Raw genomic sequence first — 21863 nt, 5'->3', positions numbered from 1 at the left:
TGCTCTTTTTCAAAATTCTCTGGTCCACTCTCTGAGATGGAAGCACATGCTTAGTTCCATCCTTCAACTGCGACCAGCTGCAGCAGAAAGGACACACCCTCTGAAAAAAGGACACGTCCCCTAATCTGACATCTTGAAATAAATCTAGCAGAACAATTGGAGCAATGAATGGGGCGATCTCTGGATCCATGTGAGGTACAGGGCTGAAAGATAGTTAAAGGGGTTTTCCCATCACAGACAATGGGGTTATCGCTAGGATATGCCCCCATTGTCTGATAGGTGTGGGTCCCTTCACCTACACAGAGAACGGAGCGGAAAAAGGTGGTGGAGGTCGCACTGCGTATGCGCAGCCGTCCTCCATTCTTGTCTATGGGGCTGCCGAAAATAGCCGACTATTTCCATCAGCCCCATAGAAATGAATGGGAGCGGTGGCCGCGCAAGCAAAGTGCGCCCCCGTTCACTTGTATGGGTAGAGCGTTTTGCGGTGGCCGGACCCTGTGAAACCTGGGGTCCTGCAACCAGCGCTCTCCCCGCTCCGTTCTTGGCGTAGGTGCGGGCCCCAGAGGTGGGACCTGCACCTGTCAGACAATGGGGACATATCCTAGCGATTTGCCCCCATTGTCTGTGATGGGCCAACCCTTTTAATAGTTACATAGTCAATATAGTTTAAAAAAGACATAAGTCCATCAAGTTCAACCAAGGAAATGTTGGGATGTTTTTATATACTAGATTATGTCTGGTTTATTATGGGATAACTCTATTAACTAGGTGCAACTGGCTAATAAATACCGACAAACCTAAATCGTAAAAGGGTCAATACCCAAAAAGGGTCCATCACCCAAACACTCCTGCGCTATCCCCTCAACACCAACTTCACTGAAGTCTTTGTCCAGCTCACTAAAAGGGAAGCACATGCTCGGTTCCATCTTTCAACTGCCATCAGCTGTAGCAGAAAGGACACGCTCCCCTAGAAGGGACACCCCCCCTGAACTGCCAGCTTGAAATAAATCTAGTAGAGCAAGTGAAGCAATGAATGTGGAGATCTCTGGATCCATGTGTGGTACATGTCTGGTTCTAAGTTTGTTAGAAAGAGCTTGCCGTGTCCTATATGACTTCATGTTTTACATTATTCATGGGGTAACCCCTTTAAGAGAGAGGGCCCAGGTCAAAAGGATGATCCTATCCTCTTGGCTACTGAGTGTTGAGAACAAGAGAATCAGCTCAAGCAAATATGTCCAAGTTAACACGGTCCTGCACCATAAGCGGAGCATCTCGATCCTCCTTTTGCTTATGTAGCACCCTGTTAGACATGGCACCCCTTTATATGGCTCTGACTCCGCAGCCTGTTTCCTATATTGCACTGATGAGCCTCAACAGGTAGACACAGGCCGTCAGCAGAAGTGTCTCTGTGTCCGCTGAGGTCTTCTCCATAGTCTGAACACCCCATGGATGGACTCTTACCGTCTTTATAATTGAAATGCAGTAAAACGATGCCCTCTAAATGTGCTCCTTACAGGGAATGCTTTACTTAACAGCATTAATTAGTCAGGAGTTACAGCGCGCGGGCAGGCAGCAAAGTGTTTGTTAAGCAGCATTCTCCGTATCAGGGTCAGTAAATATAGCCCCGGTGGGAATAGAGTGAAATTACTATGCCGTCATACCGGGTGTTTGATCAGCTCCCAGTAACCTTAATAATGGAAGCAAAGTGTAAGTAAAAGTCTCCTCACGGTGACATTCAGCGCGTGCTGGTGGTCAGCAAAACCCGTGACTGAGCCCAGAGGGCTGACGACGAGAAACATAGATGGGTAATTAAAACTTAAAATGCAACTTCGCTAAAAAAATACTCATTTGTTTGATGGATCTTATAATATATGTTAGACTTTTTTAAAGATTTAGGCCTTTTGCCCACAAACGTAAGGGCTCCGTGCCCGTGCTGCGGACCGCATACGACGGTTCCGCAATACACGGGTCACCAGCCGTGTGCATTTCGCATCACGCATTGGGTCCGCAAATCCGGAGATGCGGTGCGGAACGGAACCCCACGGGAACACTACGGAGTGCTTCTGTGGTGTTCCGTTCCATGCTTCCGTTGCACAAAAAAATAAAACCTGTTCTATCTTTCTGCGGAACGGATGGATCGCGGACCCCTATTCAAGTGAATGGGTCTGCAATCTGCATTTTGCGGTCCGCAGCACGGGCAACGGAGGCCTTACATTCATAGGCAAGAGGCCTTAAAGAGATTTCTGGGAGTTAAATATCATCAGTATCTGATCGGTTCGGTTCCCCCGCCGATCGGTTGTTGGAAGGGTCCACAGCGCTGCGGCCTCTACCTCTGCATGTAATTTTACGCCTATCAATTACAAGTGAATGGGATTGAGCTGCAATACCAAGAACAGCCACTAGACAATGTACGGCGCTGTTTGGTTTACTGTGAGGAGGGCAGCGTCCTCTTCAAACAGTTAATCGCCTGATTAGGAGGAACCTAAAACAAGTCTTTGCAGCAGAAAGAAGCAGTCTTTGTATGGTAGATACAGAAGGGTTTGACTGCGGTTTCTTGGGCCCACCAGAGGAAATTATTCTCGGGGCCCAACCCCCATATCATCAATAAAGTAAAATAGGTATTAATTCAAAGAAATAGACTCTAGTGCCAAGTTATTTGCTCCAAAGCCAGCTTTTTTTTCTCCTGGACCTTTGGGTCCCACTCTGGTGTAAGAGCTTGGGTCCACCAGAGGATCCTCTGGTACTGACACTGGGTAGATAGAACTTGTAAAACTCTTCAGACATCGAACAACATCTACAGAAATGCTAGACCCCAGACATGAAGTCAGATGGTGCTTGACTTAATAATACACTTGCCTTAAGTCGAGAAGCTAACAAACACAAATCAGCCATAACATTAAAACCACTGAGAGGTGAAGTGAATAACATGGATTATCTCGTTCCCATGTCAATGGCACCTGTCATGGGGTGAGATATATTAGGAGGCAGATGACCGGTTAGTTCTTGAAGTTGATGTGTTGGAAGCAGGAAACATTGGGCAAGTGTAAGTATCTGAGCAACTTTGACATGGGCCAAACTTGGTTGGAGCATCTCCAAGACGGCATCTGTGGGACGTGTTGGAAAAACAATTCCAATCATGGAGGCCGTAAATCGCAACTTACTAGACTTAGAGGATTTTCTGCCAGATACCACATGACACCTTCTGAGATTTTGTAGACTCCATGCGTTGGCGGGTAAGATCTGCTTTGGTGGTAAGAGGAGGACTAACACAATATTAGGAAAGTGGTTTTGATGTTATGGCTGGTTGGTGTATAATAATATTAATCTTTATTTATATAGCGCCAACATATTCCACAGTGCTTTACTATCAGAATATACGTGTGCATCTAACAGTGGTAGGATTGGTACTTCCTTTGTCAGAGGCTGGGGTTTCATAAAGCCCCCCACACATACTTCTAGTTTCTCTCCTCGCCAACCTATCTGTAGTTTGGTCTGCCAGCTCGTCACTTGACTGGGGTTTTCTAAGAGTTCAGTATTGATGACCTATCCTCAGATAGGTCTTGAATATCTGATTGCTGGAGGTCTAACTCCAGACAACCACCACCAATCAGCTGTTTAAAGGAGACCACGGTGCCCACCGGAGCATCACGGCCTCCTCATAGCTTATCAAGCACAGCGCCGTACATTATACTGTGTTTGGTATTACATCTCAGGTCCATTAATTAATGTGACACCACTGGCTTAGGAAGTGTCTGACCCTTTCCTGAGGATAGGCCATCAATATTAAAGCCTCCGAAAAAACCCCTACATGCCTCTCCTCTTTGCCCTAGGCAGCTGCCCACTTTGCCTAGCCCTCCTCCCTGCACTGGTTATGTAATATCTGTGCTGTATATTATGGGGAGGGATTTTGGTTCTTTCTATAACCGAATCTGGGAGGAAATTGGAGATTCGAGGGTGTATATTTTCTTCACTTCTGGGTGAAATTTCTCTCCAGATTAGACATTCATTGAATAAAAGCGACCGCATGATCCTTGATGTCATAGGAATTATCACAGAAGGTAGAAATGGAAGAAATCCCATTATGCAAACATGGCGGGCGAGGAGGAAAATGAAATAAAGAGTCTTAATGAGTCATTACCGTGGAATAATAAGGGCCTGGTTCATCGCGGCTCGTGTGTGGGCCACTAATGCCGCTTCTTGTATAATGAGATCTTGATAACTCCAGCCCAGGCTCCGCTTAGTCACATACAATAGGTTGAGACTTCAGAGAAGAGACGCTCTATGCTCTGCGCTCTACTCTACAACCAGAGATGAACGTGTCAGAGATCAGAGCAGATTTGTAGCGTGGAATTGAGGACAGATGAAATTTAAATGTGTGGAAAAGGAGCGGAGCTGGAAGCGTGGGGGAGAATTACAAATCCTCATTTCCGTCCTTCTATGTGGTACAGTGTAGATCAGAAATCCACGACGTGGATGGAATAGAAAGCTGCTGGGAGCGCTGCTCTGTCTGACCCCGGCAAAATACTGTACAATGAAAAGTAGATTCTCCCGAGACTTGAACGGCCTTTCTTCTTCTTCAAAGAGAAGTTGCACTCTGCATGATATCAGGGCCCTCTCGCTTTACTACGGGGGTGATTGCCTCTTGAAGTCTCTCAGCCTATACTGTATATGTAACTATGGTTTAGAGCAGACGTCTGGTGTGAGCCCATATCCTTCAATGACTCGGAGGTATCTCGCGCCTCCATCCTATTGAATGTTCTTAGAGAGATATGGACTGGATGCAGCCTTATAGGCCCATACATGAATAAGGGAATTATTTTATCAATTTCTATAGCACCAACATACTCCACAGTGCTGTACGTCCCTGTCCCTAGTGCGGCCCACAGTCTACATTCCTCATCAGTATGGTCTTCTAATGCAGGAGGAAATTGGAGAACCTTGAGGAAATCCATGCAAAAACGACGAGAACATACGAAGTCTATGCAGATTTTGGCCTTAGATTCAAACCCAGGGTCCCAGCACTGCACTGCAAGACAAAAGTGGTGACCACTGAGCTGCACAGATAGGGCTCGTGCACACGACTGTATGCATTTTGCGGTCCGCAAAAAAATATCTGCAAAAAATACGGATGACATCCGTGTGCATTCCATATTTTGCGGAACGGAACAGCTGGCCCCTGATAGAACAGTACTATCCTTGTCCGTAATGCGGAAAATACTAGGACATGTTCTATTTTTTTGCAGAACAGAAATACGGACATACGGAAACAGAAAGCACACGGATTAACTTCCATTTTTTTTGCGGACCCATTGAAATGAATGGTTCCGCATAAGGTCAGCAAAAAATACGAAGCTGACATGGAAAGAAAATACATTTGTGTGCATGAGCCCTTAAAGGGGTTCTCCAGGAGTGATTTGAAATGGCTGAAAGCAACTTCTCCTTAATTAAAGGTGATCAGGACTGGCTGCTTCCACTTGTAGAGCTGTCTAGGGGAGTGAGGGGTCCTCACTACACTCTGGCACATTGGTGAGTGTTCCTGTCAGGCTGCTCAGCCTTTGTGGCATATCACAGGCAGGATTTCATGGTTACCATCTATAATAGAGCAGTGTAGTGAGGCACTCACCTAGGCAGTTCTGCAAGTGGAGGCAACCAGTCCTGCTCACATTCTAGGTCAGACTGCTGGTGGCCATTAAGGGGGTGAGAAGGAGATCTTAGAAGTAGGAGGGGTGAGAATTTAATAAAATGAAAGAGGACTGGTTAAAGTTGTGAGGAGGAGCCAAGCTATACTGTTGAGGTCTGGACCAAAAACGGCCCACGCTTGTTTTAAGTGTCTATGGTTGGTGATGTTAGGGACACTGTCTTTGTAAGAAGAACTTGGATGATGCTTTGGGGGCCTATTGTAGGGGTGAGAGCCTTCGAGAAATGTGCTTTCAGTAATTTTCATGCTATTCCCACTGGTTGTGCCACCAGTGGAACAGGTTGTAAAGCAGCTGGTGGTTGCAGTACCCTGACCTACAGTATTTGTCCCCCTGAGTCAGTACCAGTCAGGACATCTTCTCTGCAAAAAGATCCATTCCGCAAAAAAATTTAACATGTCCTATAATTCTCCTCATTACTGACAAGGATAGGACTGGTCTATTAGGGGCCAGCTGTTTTGTTCCATAAAATGCAGAACGCATGCGGTCGGTATCAATGTTTTGCGGATCTACAATTTGCCCTAAGGCCCCATTCACACGACTGTATTTTTGCATGCAGGACTTTTTTCCGTCTAAAAAAACTGATCTCAGATGGAAATGGCTCAAACAAATGCCAAATGTGCAACAGGATCTGTTTTTTCTTTATTTTTCCGTTCTTCTGACGGATCAGAAAAACGGACAAATAACGGTGATGTGAACTCTCCCTTAGTCCTCCCTATGGGAAGGGTGACACAGCCCCACCTAGCAACAGTTTCTAATGGTCTGTCTCCTTCTGCAGCATACATTCAGAATTTGCACCAAAACACATTTTAACCCCTTTAGCAGTGGAACACCGCAGGTGGTTAACGGAGTGATGGAGTCATGCCAACCCTAGTCATGACACCTGCAAGATGCTCACTTGTGTTATCTCCAGTAGAGAACTCTGAGCTTCAATGGGAACTGTGCAATGCCTTTTATCTCCTGTGGAGGCACTGCAGGGAAATGAAACACTTGCTGGCAGGTCGTCCATCAGATTATAAATGATTGCCGAGATTCCAGCGATTACTTTATCATCAGAGGACCTTTGTAACACAAAGAGACTCTGCAAAGTGGACATCCCCTTTAACCATAAGTCCTGTTGTGTTGCTGGACTGTCTGAGACAGCTTGGTTTTAGGTGTACCAAGGGATACATGTCAAGGGGGCTCTCATGCTGGACTTTTAATATGTTCAGCACATGTATGATCATAGCCTTGTTGGGAGTACTTTCATTTATTTCACCAGGGGGTTCTTGGCATTGAGAACACATTTTTAAGTGATAGATCTTATTGCTGATCACAGGGAATGTAGGATGTTCAGGATGAGACAGCGCCACACCTGTCCACAGGTTAAGGCCTAGTTCACACAAACGTTTTTTTTGCGAGTGTATGGGCCGTTTTTTTGTGTTCCGTATACGGAACCATTCATTTCAATGGTTCCGCAAAAAAAACTGAATGTGTTCCGTATGCATTCCGTTTACGTATTTCCGTTCCGTTGAACTATAGAACATGTCCTATATTTGGCCGCAAATCACGTTCCGTGGCTCCATTAAAGTCAATGGGTCTGCAAAAAAAAAACGGAATACATACGGAAATGCATTCGTATGTCTTCCGTATCTGTTCCGTTTTTGCTGAACCATCTATGGAAAATGGTATGCCCAGCCCAATTTTTTCTATGTAATTACTGTATACTGTATATGCCATACGGAAAAATGAAACGGAAAAACGGAACAGAAACGGAAAAACGGAAACACAACGGAACTCAAAAACGGAACAACTGATCCGGGAAAAACGGACCGCAAAAAACTATAAAAGCCATACGTTCGTGTGAACTAGGCCTAATATATTGCAACTCAACCATATTCACTGCAGTTCTGTGCCACCGCTTTAATGCAACAGTTGGAGCTGAATTTGTTGTGCTGTTTAACGCTCCCTTTGGTGTGGCTGAAATGTATCTTCATGGTATTTGGGATATTTCAATTAATGGCAAGATCACAGTAGTAAGTTTTGTTTTCGCTCACAGATAACAAGTACGCCCCGGCGGTCACTCTGAACGGCTTCATCTTCATTCTGGGAGGAGCTTACGCTAGAGCAACTACGATCTACGACCCCGAGAAGGGAAACATCAAGGCCGGACCCAACATGAACCACTCAAGGCAGTTCTGCAGGTGACAAATATTGACGTGTATAAAAGCTGTGTGAACATGATAGATCCCTTTCAATGACAGCAAGCAGAGATTTTGACCACTATGAGGAGTTGATACGCAGAGTACATTACACATTTGTATAACTTTTCATTAGACAGTGAATATATACAGTACATCCTATGGATCTCCAGCATGCTGGGGGTTGTAGTTTTACAACAGGTGAAGAGGCACAGGTTGGAGACCACGGGGGTGCTCTAGTGTAGCTCCCTGAGAGGTTGTCAGTCCACGATATATACCGCGGTGTATCTACTGATTGGTCAGATATTGTCCTGCTCCACGCTTCTCCGGTAAACTTCCCGCGAGCCATCAATCAGTGTGAGTGACAGGCTCCATCTGCTGCTGTTGTGCGGCGCCAGCTGCACGTGGATACGCAGCTGCTCTCCTGATAATTTACAAGACAGTGTTTTCTCTAAATATTTATCATATCATTCTCCTCTCCTTAATGGAATATCGGCGAGATAAATGGAGGGCGCCGCGCGTGCTGATGGCGCCGGCACCGGTACCGGGCATGCTGGGGAGTCGGATGTGTTTACGTGTCACGGATGCTTGTCTGACATGTAGAAATCATTGTCAGCGCGGCCCCCTGTGACTTCCCCATCTGAAGCTACACCTCATTTTATGTGATAATGTATACGCCGCTCGGCGGCATGCTTCCCAGCATGCTCTGCTCTCATGCCAGATTGACAGCCAAATTTATCTCCTGCATGATGAACTAGAAACACTCGTTAGCAGCAACCGGGGTCCCCAAAGCCCAGAACTGCGGAGAATTCTCCGACTTCTGCAAGAACAAGGAAACGTCAGGACACAAAGGCCGGAGATATGTTCTAGTCCAAACTTTCCAGAACTTTATTATTATCTATATCATCGCTAATGATCTACATCACCTATGTCACCTATCTTTCTGCAGTGTATATATCAATATCTATCTATCACATTATCTATCTATCTGTCTATCTCCTATCTATCTACTATCTATCAAATTATCTATCACATTATCTATCTATCTACAGTATCTATCTATCTATCTATCTATCTATTGTGACACATTGAGAGGTTTGGTCTGGGAAAACAGGTATTTTCCTCCCAGCATGTGCTGCTGGGCTGATTTACAGCCAGATGAGATCAAATACCGGACCGGATTTTAAGTGCCGGTCCTGGTTTTGGCAGCACCTGGCTGTCCTTAAATAGGCAGCTGGGCTCAGAAGCAAGGTCTTTGCATTGGGATCTGGGAGCCTTGGGTCTGGATGAAGGCTTACTACCTGTTTGGCGTGAAAACAGGTTGGTGCTGCTATGCTCAAGGGCTCTTTGAGGCAGAATTGCTGCATGGTGTGAATTACCACCAACAACCGCAAGGTGACTGTTTGAATATGACTGCTTGTTTTGTCATTTGCCTAAAGTGTGAATAAAACACTGAACTTTTTGATCCAAAGAACTTGTTGTTGCCTCTATACTGCGTTTGCTAATCATGTCTACCAGAGCGAGTCCCCACAATTGGTGGAGGATGCAGGCAAGAGCAGTGAGGCTGGCATGAACGCCAATATTTTTGGTTTCTGCATTTTTCAGCCACGGTTGTATGTCGTACATTAAACCAGCTCTATTACAACCAGTGCCCCATGACAAAATGGAGGCTGTTGTGAAGGCCCTCATGGATGCTAACCTGCAGCAGCGAGAGACAAACCTGCAGCAATGCGAGGCTAATAAGCAGCAGCAGGAGACTAACCAGTTGCTGCTACAACACGTGATGGCTTTGCAGACAGCAAAAGCAACCCCGAGCGTCCACGATGCCCGGAAAGCAATCCGTGCTGCGATTCCTAAGATGACCCCCGCAGACGACATCGAAGCCTACCTGGCGATGTACGAGAAAGTGACCATCAGGGAAAAGCTACTCCATGACCAATAGGCTGAGGTCGTCGCACCGTTCCTGGCATCCTATTCCCAGCGGGTGTATTTCGACTTGCCAGACGATCAAGCTGCCGACTACCAGAAAGTCAAATAAGTCAGGTGAGATTCTGGCAAGACTGGGGGTGAATGTGTTGGTCCGGGCCCAGCGGGTGCATCAGTGGGGGTACAACCCAGCTGAGCCTGCAAGACCCCAGTATTATAACTTCACCTCCTGCAAAAATGGCTACAGCTTGACGTGCTGAGTCCCACTGGTATGCTGGATCGTCTGTTAGCTGATATGTTCTGGAGGGCTTTGCCATACCCTCTCCAGCACTGGATCAGTTCGGTGTCTTCTGGCAATGCCCTTGAGATGGTGGACCTGGTTAAATGCTATGACGCTACCAGGAATCTAAAGGAGGGTTCTGTCGGGAGGGGGGTCGGCAAACCCCGGAAATCTCCACCCCAGGCCCGGAGATTTGAGCCGATAAAACCCGCCCGGGATGTACCAACGGTGGACCTGGCTCCGATAGTGTGCTGGCGGTGTCAGGAGCCTGGCCATGTAAGGGCTGACTGTCCCCATCGGTTTGAGCCCATGGACACTAACTATGGCTACCATCAGTCGCTATATGCCAGGAGACTTTGTGCAACAGGTACCCCAGAGTCTCTAGATCACTTGTGCTAGGTGGAAGTGGGAGACACTCCGGCGGAGGTTCTGCTGGACTCAGGGAGTCTGGTGACCCTAGTAAGGGCTACCCTGGTGCGGTCCACTGAGTATACTGGCCGGAAAGTCGGGGTGATGTGCATCCACGGAGACTTAAAAGACTACCCCACCGCGCTGGTGTCACTAACCACGGTGGCTGGTAGATGAACCCACGAGGTGGCTGAACTCATAATAGGGATAGACTTCCCGGGCTTCCTGGCACTGTGGCCTGCTATGAGAGTGACTGATACCCATAAGACAGGGGTAACCCTAGCAGAGAGGCCCGGGTCAGGGGGAGACCAGAACCCTGGGAACCTGAGACTGAAGGGCCAGAGGTAGGGGTGACCGCCACTTTGGTGGAAGAGGGGGAGACAATCCCGCTAAGTGTGATGGTGGGAGACATGGAGGACTTGCCGCCGGGTCCTGAATTGGCAGACCTCAATGTCTCCAGGGATAATTTTGGTACCGCCCAACGTCGGGACCCAACCTATCCCACGCCTGGGAAAATGTGTTAATAGAAGATGGTGAACCATTACAACCTGGGGCAGAGACAGTGTTGCCCCGTTTTGTGGTTCATCAGTTCATGTTGTATCGGGTGAACCAACTACGGGGTGAGCCTATTGAACAGTTGGTAGTCTCCAAGGTTTATCGCAAGCTTGTGTTAGATCTAGCCCACCAACACGTTCTCGGGGGTCACCTGGGGCTGCAGAAAACTCAGGATCGTATTCTACAGCGGTTTTACTGGCCAAGCATATTCAAAGAAGTGGAAGAGTTTAGTAAGTCTTGCCCGACCTGCCAGATAACTAGCCCCCAGCCACATTTCCGTAGTCCCCTAGTACCTCTCACTATTGTCGAAGTACCGTTTGACCGAATAGCTATGGACCTCATAGGCCCAGTACCGAAGTCCGCCAGAGGGCATCAACACATCTTAGTCATTCTAGACTTAGCCACTCGGTACCCGGAGGTGGTGACACTGCGACATACCTCAGCCAAACTCATAGGTAAGGAGTTAATGGAGATGTTTTCCCGAGTAGGACTACCTAAAGAGGTTCTGACCGACCAAGGGACACCTTTTATGTCCAAGGTGATGAGGGAACTCTGTAAGTTGCTGCACATAAAACAACTACGGATGTCCGTTTACCATCCGCAAACGGACAGTCTGGTAGAAAGGTTTAACCAAACATTAAAAAATATGTTGAAAAAGTTAGTGTCTGAAGATGGGAAGGACTGGGACCTCTTTCTGCCCTATCTCATGTTCGCAGTGCGAGAGGTACCCCTCTACTGGGTTCTCGCCCTTCGAACTGCTATATGGCAGCCACCCTCGCGGTCTCTTGGACGTGGCCAAAGAGGTGTGGGAACAACAACCCACTCCACATAAAAGTGTCATTGAGTACATTACCCAGATGCAAGATCAGATAGAGACAGTGTTGCCTCTTGTTAGGAGGCAAATGGAGGCAGCTCAGCAAGCCGAGAGTCGGGTCTATAATCGGCAGGCTCAGGTCCGGATCTTTAACCCGGGTGATCGGGTTTTGGTTCTGGTGCCGACCGTGGACAGTAAGTTCCTGGCTAGGTGGCAGGGGCCCTACGAGGTACTCGAGAAAATTGGAGATTTAAACTACAAGGTACACCAGCCAGGGCGTCGAAAGTTAGAGCAGGTGTACCATGTGAATTTACTCAAACTGTGGAAAGATAGGGAAACCTGTACAGAAGACAGCCCGCGGCCGGGTTTTCGATGAGAAGAGGTACCGGCCCCTCTGTCTGATGCAAGAAAGGCGGCTGCCACAGTAAAAATTGCTGACAGCCTCTCCTTTAAACACACTCAGGAGGCCAGGGAGTTCGTTAGTCGGAACACAGATGTGTTCTCGGACCTCCCTGGACGCACTTCCATAATCCAGCATGACATTGTCACTAAACTTCAGGCAAAAGTCAGATTAAAACCATACCGGGTACTCGAGGCTCGGCGACAAGCCATATCGGAGGAGGTGCAGCTGCCAAAGAGAAAGCTGCCTTCATCACGCCTGAGGGACTGTATCAATATAAGGTCTTACCCTTTGGTCTGCAAGGTGCCCCTTCGTCCACATCGTCGGTACGCTTCGGCTTACCTGGACTATATTGTCATCCACAGTACCGACTGGGAAAGTCACCTACCCAAAGTGCAGGCTGTAGTGGACTCCCTTCGGAAAGCTGGCCTAAGAGCTAACCCCAAAAAATGTGCGATAGGGTTAGAAGAGACTAAGTACCTGGGGTATGTCATTGGGTGCAGAGTGATTAAACCCCAAGTAAACAAAATAGAGGCGATACGGAATTGGCCCCGACTTGCCACCACTAGGTAAATAAAGTAATTCCTGAGAATGGTGGGTTATTACATGAGGTTTGTTCCCCACTTTGCTACTCTAGCCGCGCCCTTGACAGGACTTTTGAAGGGACACAAGTCAACGATGGTTCGCTGGGATGATCGGTCGGAATAGGCTTTCTCTGCTTTGAAGGCGGCGCTGTGTGGGTCCCCCGTTTTGGTGACGCCTGACTTCAAAAAGGAGTATATAGTACAGAACGATGCCTCCGAAGTAGGCCTCGGTGCTGTACTGTCTCAGGAAGTCAATGGGGAGGCGCATCCCGTTGTCTTCCTCAGCTGTAAGCTCACCCTATCCAAGACCTGGTATAGTATAGTGGAGAGAGAGAGTGCCTGGCCATCAAGTGGGCACTAGAATCTCTTTGCTATTATTTATTGGGGAGAAAATTCCGCCTGGTGACTGACCACTCCACTCTCAAGTGGATGAGCCAGGCCAAGGACAGAAATGCCCGGGTAACCCGATGGTTTCTCTCCCTACAAAACTTTGGTGGAACACAGGGCAGGCCGGTTACAGGGAAACGTGGATGCCCTATCCCGGGTACACTGTCTGGCGTGTGTTCGCCACCTCGGGGTTGAACAAAGGGAGGGGGGGGTGTATGTGACACAGTGAGAGGTTGAAAACAGGTATTTTCCTTCCAGCATGTGCTGCTGGGCTGGGGAGGTGAGGTCAAATACCGGACCGGATTTTAAGGCTTGCTACCTGTTTGGCGTGAAAACAAGTTGGTGCTGCTATGCTCAAGGACTCTTTGAGGCAGAATTGCCGCATGGTGTGAATTACCACTAACACCGCAAGGTGACTTTTTACTTGTTTATGACTGCTTGTTTTGTCACTTGCCTAAAGTGTGAATAAAACACTGAACTGTTTTATCCAAAGAACTTGTTGTTGCCTCTTTACTGCGTCCGCTAATTCTGTCTACCAGAGCGAGTCCCCACACTATCTATTTATCTATCTAATCTATCTACAGTATCTCATTACCTATCACATTATCTATCTACAGTCATGTGAAAAAATTAGGACACCCTTTGAAAGCATGTGGTTTTTTGTAACATTTTTAATAAAAGGTTATTTCATCTCCGTTTCAACAATACAGAGAGATTAAAGTAATCCAACTAAACAAAGAAAACTGAAGAAAAGTCTTTTCAAGATCTTCTGTAAATGTCATTCTACAAAAATGCCTATTCTAACTGAGGAAAAAGATAGGACACCCTCACATGTATTCCCTCTTAAATTGGCTCAGATCTCACACGGGTATATCACACCAGGTGCACATAATTAGTAGATCGTTACTCTGCATGTTGAATGAGGCTTGCCCTATTTAAACCTCAGACATTTAGTTTGGTGTGCTCCTGACTGTTGAAGTGAGAGTGAGCACCATGGTGAGAGCAAAAGAGCTGTCAGAGGACTTCAGAAAAAAGATTGTAGCAGCCTATGAGTCTGGGAAGGGATTTAAAAAGATCTCAAAAGATTTTGAAATCAGCCATTCCACTGTCCGGAAGATAGTCTACAAGTGGAGGGCTTTCAAAACAACTGCCAACATGCCCAGGACTGGTCGCCCCAGCAAGTTCACCCCAAGAGCAGACCGCAAGATGCTAAAAGAGGTCTCCAAAAACCCTAAAGTGTCATCTCGAGAACTACAGCAGGCTCTGGCTACTGTTGATGTAGAAGTACATGCCTCTACAATCAGAAAGAGACTGTACAAGTTTAACTTGCATGGGAGGTGTGCAAGGAGGAAACCTTTGCTTTCCAAGAGAAACATCGAGGCCAGACTGACATTTGCCAGAGATAAAGTTGACAAAGACCAGGACTTCTGGAATAATGTTCTTTGGACAGATGAGTCCAAAATTGAATTATTTGGACACAACAGCAGAGGACATGTTTGGCGTAAACCAAACACAGCATTCCAAGAAAAGAACCTCATACCAACTGTGAAGCATGGAGGTGGAAGTGTCATGGTTTGGGGCTGCTTTGCTGCAGCAGGACCTGGTCAGCTCACCATCATAGAATCCACGATGAATTCTACTGTGTATCAGAAGGTGCTTGAAGAACATGTGAGACCATCAGTTAGAAAATTAAAGCTGAAGCGGAACTGGACCATGCAACATGACAATGACCCAAAACATACTAGTAAATCAACCAAAGATTGGCTGAAAAAGAAGAAATGGAGAGTCCTGGAATGGCCAAGTCAAAGTCCAGATTTGAATCCCATTGAGATGCTGTGGGGTGACTTGAAAAGGGCTGTACGTGCAAGAAACCCCTCCAACATCTCACAGCTGAAAAAGTTCTGCATTGAGGAGTGGGGTAAAATTTCCTCAGACCGATGTTGAAGACTGGTAGATGGCTACAAGAACCGTCTCACTGCAGTTATTTCAGCCAAAGGAGGTAACACTCGCTATTAGGGGCAAGGGTGTCCTATCTTTTTCCTTAGTTAGAATAGGCATTTTTGTAGAATGACATTTACAGAAGATCTTGAAAAGACTTTTCTTCAGTTTTCTTTGTTTAGTCGGATTACTTTAATCTCTCTGTATTGTTGAAACGGAGATGAAATAACCTTTTATTAAAAATGTTACAAAAAACCACATGCTTTCAAAGGGTGTCCTAATTTTTTCACATGACTGTATCTATCTATCTATCACATTATCTATCCATCTACAGGATCTATCTACAGCAGGGGTGGGGAATACAGCCCGCGGGACCATTTCATGTGGCCCCCTGCCAGAAAATGTTAATGACCGCTTCCATTATGGAAGTGGTCATCAGCATGCAGGAGGCACAGGAAGGTAAGAATGGCGCATTGCTTGCTGTACTTACCTTCCCTGGTCTTCTTCCGGCCCTACGCTATGTCCTGACACGTAGACGCGCACTATGACCTGACACTGTGCGCTGTCAGGTCACAGTACAGCGCTGCGGGAAGAAGACCAAGGAGGGTAAGTGAATCTGCTAAGAGGCAGCGTTGTCCGGAGCTGGAGAGGTAAGTTTATTTTTTTATTTTTTTGAATGTCTGATTTGAGGTCTGGGGCTGATCTGAGGGGGGGTCTGAAGGAGGCTGATCTGAGGCTGATGGAGGTGGGGGAAGATCTGAGGCTAAGAAAGGGACAAAGGTAGGGACAGTTGCGAAGAAAGAGGCAGGGACAGTGAAAGCTGGGTGAACCCCTCTCTGGACCCCTCTGGGATGAGCTTGGCTGCCATTAATGCCAAATAAACACTAAATATACAACAAAAAGAAATCACAGCCGGCAGTCCAATGTCAGCAACACTTCTCTCAGCAACCATGCAGTGAAACAGGGGGTGCTCAGTCAGAACCAGCAGACCAATAATCGCATAAAAAATAGAGGAAAAAAGCGTCACTCACCGAATCTTCACAAATCGTAGCTTTATTTTGGGTTAAAACATAGCGGATGCGGGTCACATTTGCAGCAAAGTAAGGCCTTACTTTGCTGCAATTGTGACCCGCATCCGCTATGTTTCAACCCGAAATAAAGCTACGATTTGTGAAGATTCGGTGAGTGACGCTTTTTTCTCTATTTTTTATGAAAAAACTAAATATATAACATTCTCAACTAAGAAATTGCTATATGTGGTAAATATGTGACTTCTATATGTGGTCAATATGGCGCCTGTCTATTTGTAATGTATAGTGCAGGCGCCATTTTGTGCTGCAAAAATACAGCGCTCTAGATTTTTTTAAATTGAAGAACAATTTCTGTAACTTACCCTTAAGTCACTTATATGTTTGACCAAATATAGCAGTCAAATTTGTAAGTTGAGAATTTTCTATCATTCTATCTATCTCATTGTCTACCATATTATCTATCTAATAGATATATCTATTATCTACCTATCTATGTATCTATCTGATATCTATCTACCTATCTAACTTTCTATCTGTCTCATGTACTGTACTCTGGCGTCCTGTATTGTAATGTAGTGTGTACAGCTGATTTCCAGTAACAAAGCCTGGGAACTAAGAAAAGACCAGCACCATTTTGGATGCAGCTTTGGATGGGATTGGAGTCTAGTTATACACTGACCAGTTAATTGTAAGATTAAAGATGGATGTCGGCAGCTTTATCTGGGATATTTTTGGCTGAGCGGTATATTATTTCTTCTTTCAGCGCCGTGGTCGTGGACGGGAAGATATATGCAACAGGCGGCATCGTCAGCAGTGAAGGACCAGCTCTTGGGAACATGGAATATTACGACCCCAAATCGAACACATGGACATTATTACCCAACATGCCTTGCCCACTCTTCCGCCATGGATGTGTAGCGATAAAGAAATACATTCAAAGTGGTTGACAGGCGGGAGATCGATGAACTGAGGTGACGGGTGGACATGTTTGAACTTCTTAATTTTTTTTTCTCTTATTGGTTTGGTTTTAACCCTTCCCATGCCAGAGATAAAGCGGTTAGTCCTCTTCTTCACTTCAGCGGCTTTAACCCTTTGATTTCATAAGAAGGAGTGAAAAAAAGGATAAAAAGAAGATTTTTGTTTTTATGTTTTTTCATTTTTGTCTACGGATTTTCAATAAAGTCTACATTGAATGTAGAAGATCATCCTCACCTTTGGGTGATGCCGGAGCGCTTGATCTCCAAACTATGTATAATATGTATGTGAACTTGGCAAATGTGTCACTAGGTGGCGTAGTGACGCTTGTTGTCACCCTAGGTGCAATAGAGTCCCATATTTTTTACATGGGTTCAGTTGAGATAGGGATCGGGCGGGGCAGCGGATGAGGATCTGTATTTTACTTTTAGGTGTAAGGCTGGGATTTTTTAGATGACTATTCGGTACAGCTAAGCATCTCATCACAGAGAATTTCGAAAGAAGCCGTATTATTTTTTAGGTTATTCTTACATGGAACGTTAGCCACACAGGAGGAAGAAAAAAAAACAGTTTGTCAAAATTCTGAAATTATGTGGAACTACAACTCTCAGCATCCATGAGTAGAAAGTTGTCTCTGGAAAAGGTAGTTCTACGATACCTGAAGACGGTTTCACTTTGACCTCATCGGAAAGGTTTGGTTTTCACCAGTGGCGTAACTAGAAATGATTGGTCCCTATAGCAAATTTTGTAACAGACCCCCCAGCAACTTCTTCTCAACCCCCTCTTCTCATGCAACCCCCACTCCTGTGGCTAGTCAAGATCGCCCTCTCAGACTAGGTCCTAATGAGGGGGGCCCTGACAAAAAAATCTATTAGTCATCCACCTGGGTGGACCCCTTTTGAGTTTGGGCCCCAAAGCAGCCGCTTCTCTTATAGCTACGCCACTGTTTTTCACCTGTCCAATACTAATGTTCCTGCATCTGATAAGCGGTCGGGCATGTATTGTGGCTCTTTGTTAAAATACCATGTGTTCATCCAGCCGCCTGACAAAGGCACACCCTCTTTTGGAAACCACACCCCTTTGCTGCATAGCCACACCCATTCCCGTGATGCATCGTGGCCCCCTCAGAGCACATATTGGTGCCAGGGCTGCAGCATTCCAGTTAGCGCTCATTTCCAGTTAGCGCTGATCCAGTTAGCGCTGCTTTCTTGGAGGTTCCTGGAGGTCCCTCCTGTTTTTAGGAGCCTTCAGACTATGACTAGTAGGGGGCCTCAAGGCTGAAGCCAAATAATTGCTTAGCTAGCGGTGGCCTGTTTGCTGGCCCAATAACATGGTCATTTAATCAAGTCAAGAGCAAATGATGACGGGAAATCTTTCAGACACTGTGGAGTATTAAATGAGTTATCCATTTTTTTAATTCCATGCCCTTCCCGACCTTCCCTTCATTAGAGTAACACTTTTTATATTGGTACCTATTAAAAGTTGCTTGCCGGGCTAGCGTTGCACTCCCGTTTTAACTATATTCTCCCCGCATTTCCGGGAATCACGTGTCGTACATTGTGCACGTGATCCTATCATGGTTACAACCCACAGAAGGAATCTCTTGCCACAGTGCTAGCTGTGCACAGTGTGCGCCATGTGGTCCCGGAAGTGCCAGAACCATATTATTGGCCGGGAGCACAGTGCTGTCCCGTTAAGCAATGAAAAAGTTGTTACTCTAATCAAGGGTGGGGTGACATGAAATTAAAATTAAAAAATCCAATAACCCCCTTTAAGGATTTGTCCCCCTTAGGGCCTATTTTATGGATGCCATAGAGGGTAATCTATCAGTGGAGGACTCACTGTGGCCCTCTTTTACATGACTGATCATTCATTTGAATGGATGTCCTGTAATACTACATTCCTCCTGCAGTGGCCGCTGCAGGGAAATTGTGTGGCTGCTCACTGCTGTATAGTTGGGATGGCTCCTTTAAGATCCGCGCTGTACTTCAAGGATATTCATCTAAAGTGAAGTAGATCATGTTTTATCAACATGTCGACAGGTGGGAATCCATACATTCAGCTGTAATGGCCCACAGCAGCAGAGAAACCATCATCTAAAAACATAGCTGCCAACTGTCCCTGATTTTCAGAGACATTCTCAGCAAATTAAGGCTGTCCTGGGCCAAAAGTGGGTGGGCTAATGTAAACCACGCCCATGTGTGGGAGGGAGACACCACATTAGACGAAGAAGGAGAGGGAACAAGGAACAAGACCTGAAAGCTAGGGAAGAAAGGAGGACACCTCCTAGTCAAATCCCTAGTCACAGTCCTGACTGGCTATCAGTATGAACAGACCCCAAAGGTAGGTGAATTCATACGCAGGAGTACCTAGAGTCCTAACTCACCCTATAAGACCCTGGCGATAGTGACAGGACAGAGACTACCTGTTCCTCCAGAAAAGAAGGACGACCAGGAGTCGCGCTCAGGCCTACAACAAAGGGCAGGGGAAAAGCAACACACAGATAAACCAAAACAAAATGCAAAAGGGAAAGGAAACACTTAACTTTCCAGTAGTTATGGCAGGAACTCAGCAGAGAACCAAACACCAGCAGACCACAGATACCACTGAAGCTATAAACCGCACAGCATGCAAAACACCTGGTTTCATTTAGAACACATGGCTCCTCCCCTTTAAGCATAGACTGTTATCTGTAGTATTTTTGTAATATTTTGTCTTCTTCAGAACCTCTTTAGCTCCTGCTCCGGTCCCCCTTGTGCTAATAAACAGAATATTGCATTTTGAATTTTTTAGGCAGCCATTTTGTAATCTGCAGCCATATCCATAAAGCTTCATAGGCTAAAAATTTTTGGGGAATGTAAAGTTTTTTTTTAAATTACATTTTATATAATATATATTATTTTATATCCGCTGCTTAATGGGTCCCTGCTGGTCTCCACTTCCTAGTCCCGCCTTGACAAACAGGAAATGGCAAGAGATGCCTGCTCAGCCAATCACTGACTGAGGCGGGTCTGATTGGCTGAGCAAGCATTTCCTGTTAGTCAATCTGTGGAGACCAGTGGGAAGCCGGTAAATATTGGGGCGGTAGTGGCATAGGATCAATGAGGATCGCTTATTTTTTTTAACCCCTTCGGCTAAAATACAAAAAAAAAAACTATACATGACAACCCCTCTAACTTGCTCATCTGAATTCATAGGTCATTTTTCAGAGAACATTGCTTCAGGTCACAAATTGCCTCCTCTTTCAAAAATATTTCTGCAGCAGGTCTGGGGGTAAGCATTGCAAGCTATAGCCATGATCACAAGAAGTGAGAAAAAATAATCTAATCATTTTTCAAAATCCAATTTCAATATTATGACAAACTGTTTTCTGGGTCTTTTGTGTGTTTTTTTCCCCCCTTTTTTTTATATTAGAAAGAGAAAAATAAATAACTGGTTAGACCACAGATTTACAGTAAAATATTAGTCTTCCTGCAGGTCTTAATGAAATTGATTTTTCTGCTACTGTGCTAGTAAATATATATATAAAGACTGCATATATATTATATTTATAATTAAAATGTTTCGTATCAAAGTGAGTTTTTGAAGGATTTAACAAGACTAGCTCAATGTTTTCAACAGTATCGCCAACTGCTCATGGAAAAATCCTTGAAGACATTTGTAAACCAGTAGAATTTCAGTACAATCTATGTACATTTTCATGAACCCTATCACATAAATCATCTGTTTTTGCTTTTTTTGTGTATATTTTCTTCTTTTTGCCTTGGATATAATATAGACAGAATTAAGCTCCACCCCTGTGGATAAAAAATACACCTCCTTACAACAGGCGCAACCACATTTCTGTCAAGACCACTGGAGTCCAGATATATGGGAAATCCTATGGAGTTTCGGATGGTCGGAATAGATATTTAAAAAATCCTGTGCATGTATTATTGGTCCAAACGTTTTATTTTAAAATCAAATACGATTTTTTTTTTGTTTGTTTTAATTTAAATCGATAAAGGCTAAAAGATAATGGTAAAAAAAAAGTTTAATTAATATAAATGATACAAATCATTATTACATATTCTATTAATATATTCTGAGGAAGTTTTTTGGGGGATATTTTTATTGCTGTATTTAATCATCTCAAAATAATGTTTTTATTATTATCCTTATTATTGTTGTTTGGGGGAAAATTATGGTCTATTTTACATTTTATGAAAGTTTATCCCTTTTTTTGGAACATCTGCATTAATATTTTAGCTAATTTTATTTCATCATCCTTGAAAATATTTTAAAAATACCAAAAAAAAAAAAAGTGCATTTCCAGTGTACCCATAATTTACGTTTATACTGAATATTTTGGACGCATGAAAAACGCTTAATGGCATAAATCTTTATCATTTGAACAAAAAAAAACTAAAACAGTTCGGAAAATTATTTTTTAAAGAACTAAAATAATTTCAAACCAGAATAATCATGAACTTTTTGATGTTTTTTTCCACTAATAAGTAAAGAAAAATCCATCATGTTGTGCATGGAGATATGTTGTGTACAGAAGAAGTGTTCAGTGTATACAGCCTGCAGGTGTCACGAATATGTGACCTGGACCAATATCCGCAAGAATGTAGCCTGTTAACTCACAATAAGGGCTCTTTCATATCAACGCATTTCGGGTCCTTGTTTCCATCAATTCTTTTTTTT

General features: G+C 45.0%; 1 protein-coding gene across 1 annotated transcript in view; it reads left to right on the top strand.

Moving 5' to 3' along the window:
• KLHL29 (kelch like family member 29) overlaps window positions 1-21439 on the top strand; it is a 117469-nt gene extending 96030 nt beyond the window's left edge. Inside the window, exons 6-7 of the mRNA XM_044289270.1 lie at window positions 7735-7879; window positions 16963-21439. Coding sequence (XP_044145205.1) covers window positions 7735-7879; window positions 16963-17146 — 329 coding nt within the window. The 3' untranslated portion in view covers window positions 17147-21439. The remainder of the gene's footprint in view (window positions 1-7734; window positions 7880-16962) is intronic.
• Window positions 21440-21863: the final 424 nt, after the last annotated feature.

The sequence above is a fragment of the Bufo gargarizans genome, chromosome 4, assembly GCF_014858855.1.
Source record: "Bufo gargarizans isolate SCDJY-AF-19 chromosome 4, ASM1485885v1, whole genome shotgun sequence".
Taxonomy (NCBI): Eukaryota; Metazoa; Chordata; class Amphibia; order Anura; family Bufonidae; genus Bufo; species Bufo gargarizans.
This window is presented reverse-complemented; position numbering and strand designations above follow the sequence as displayed.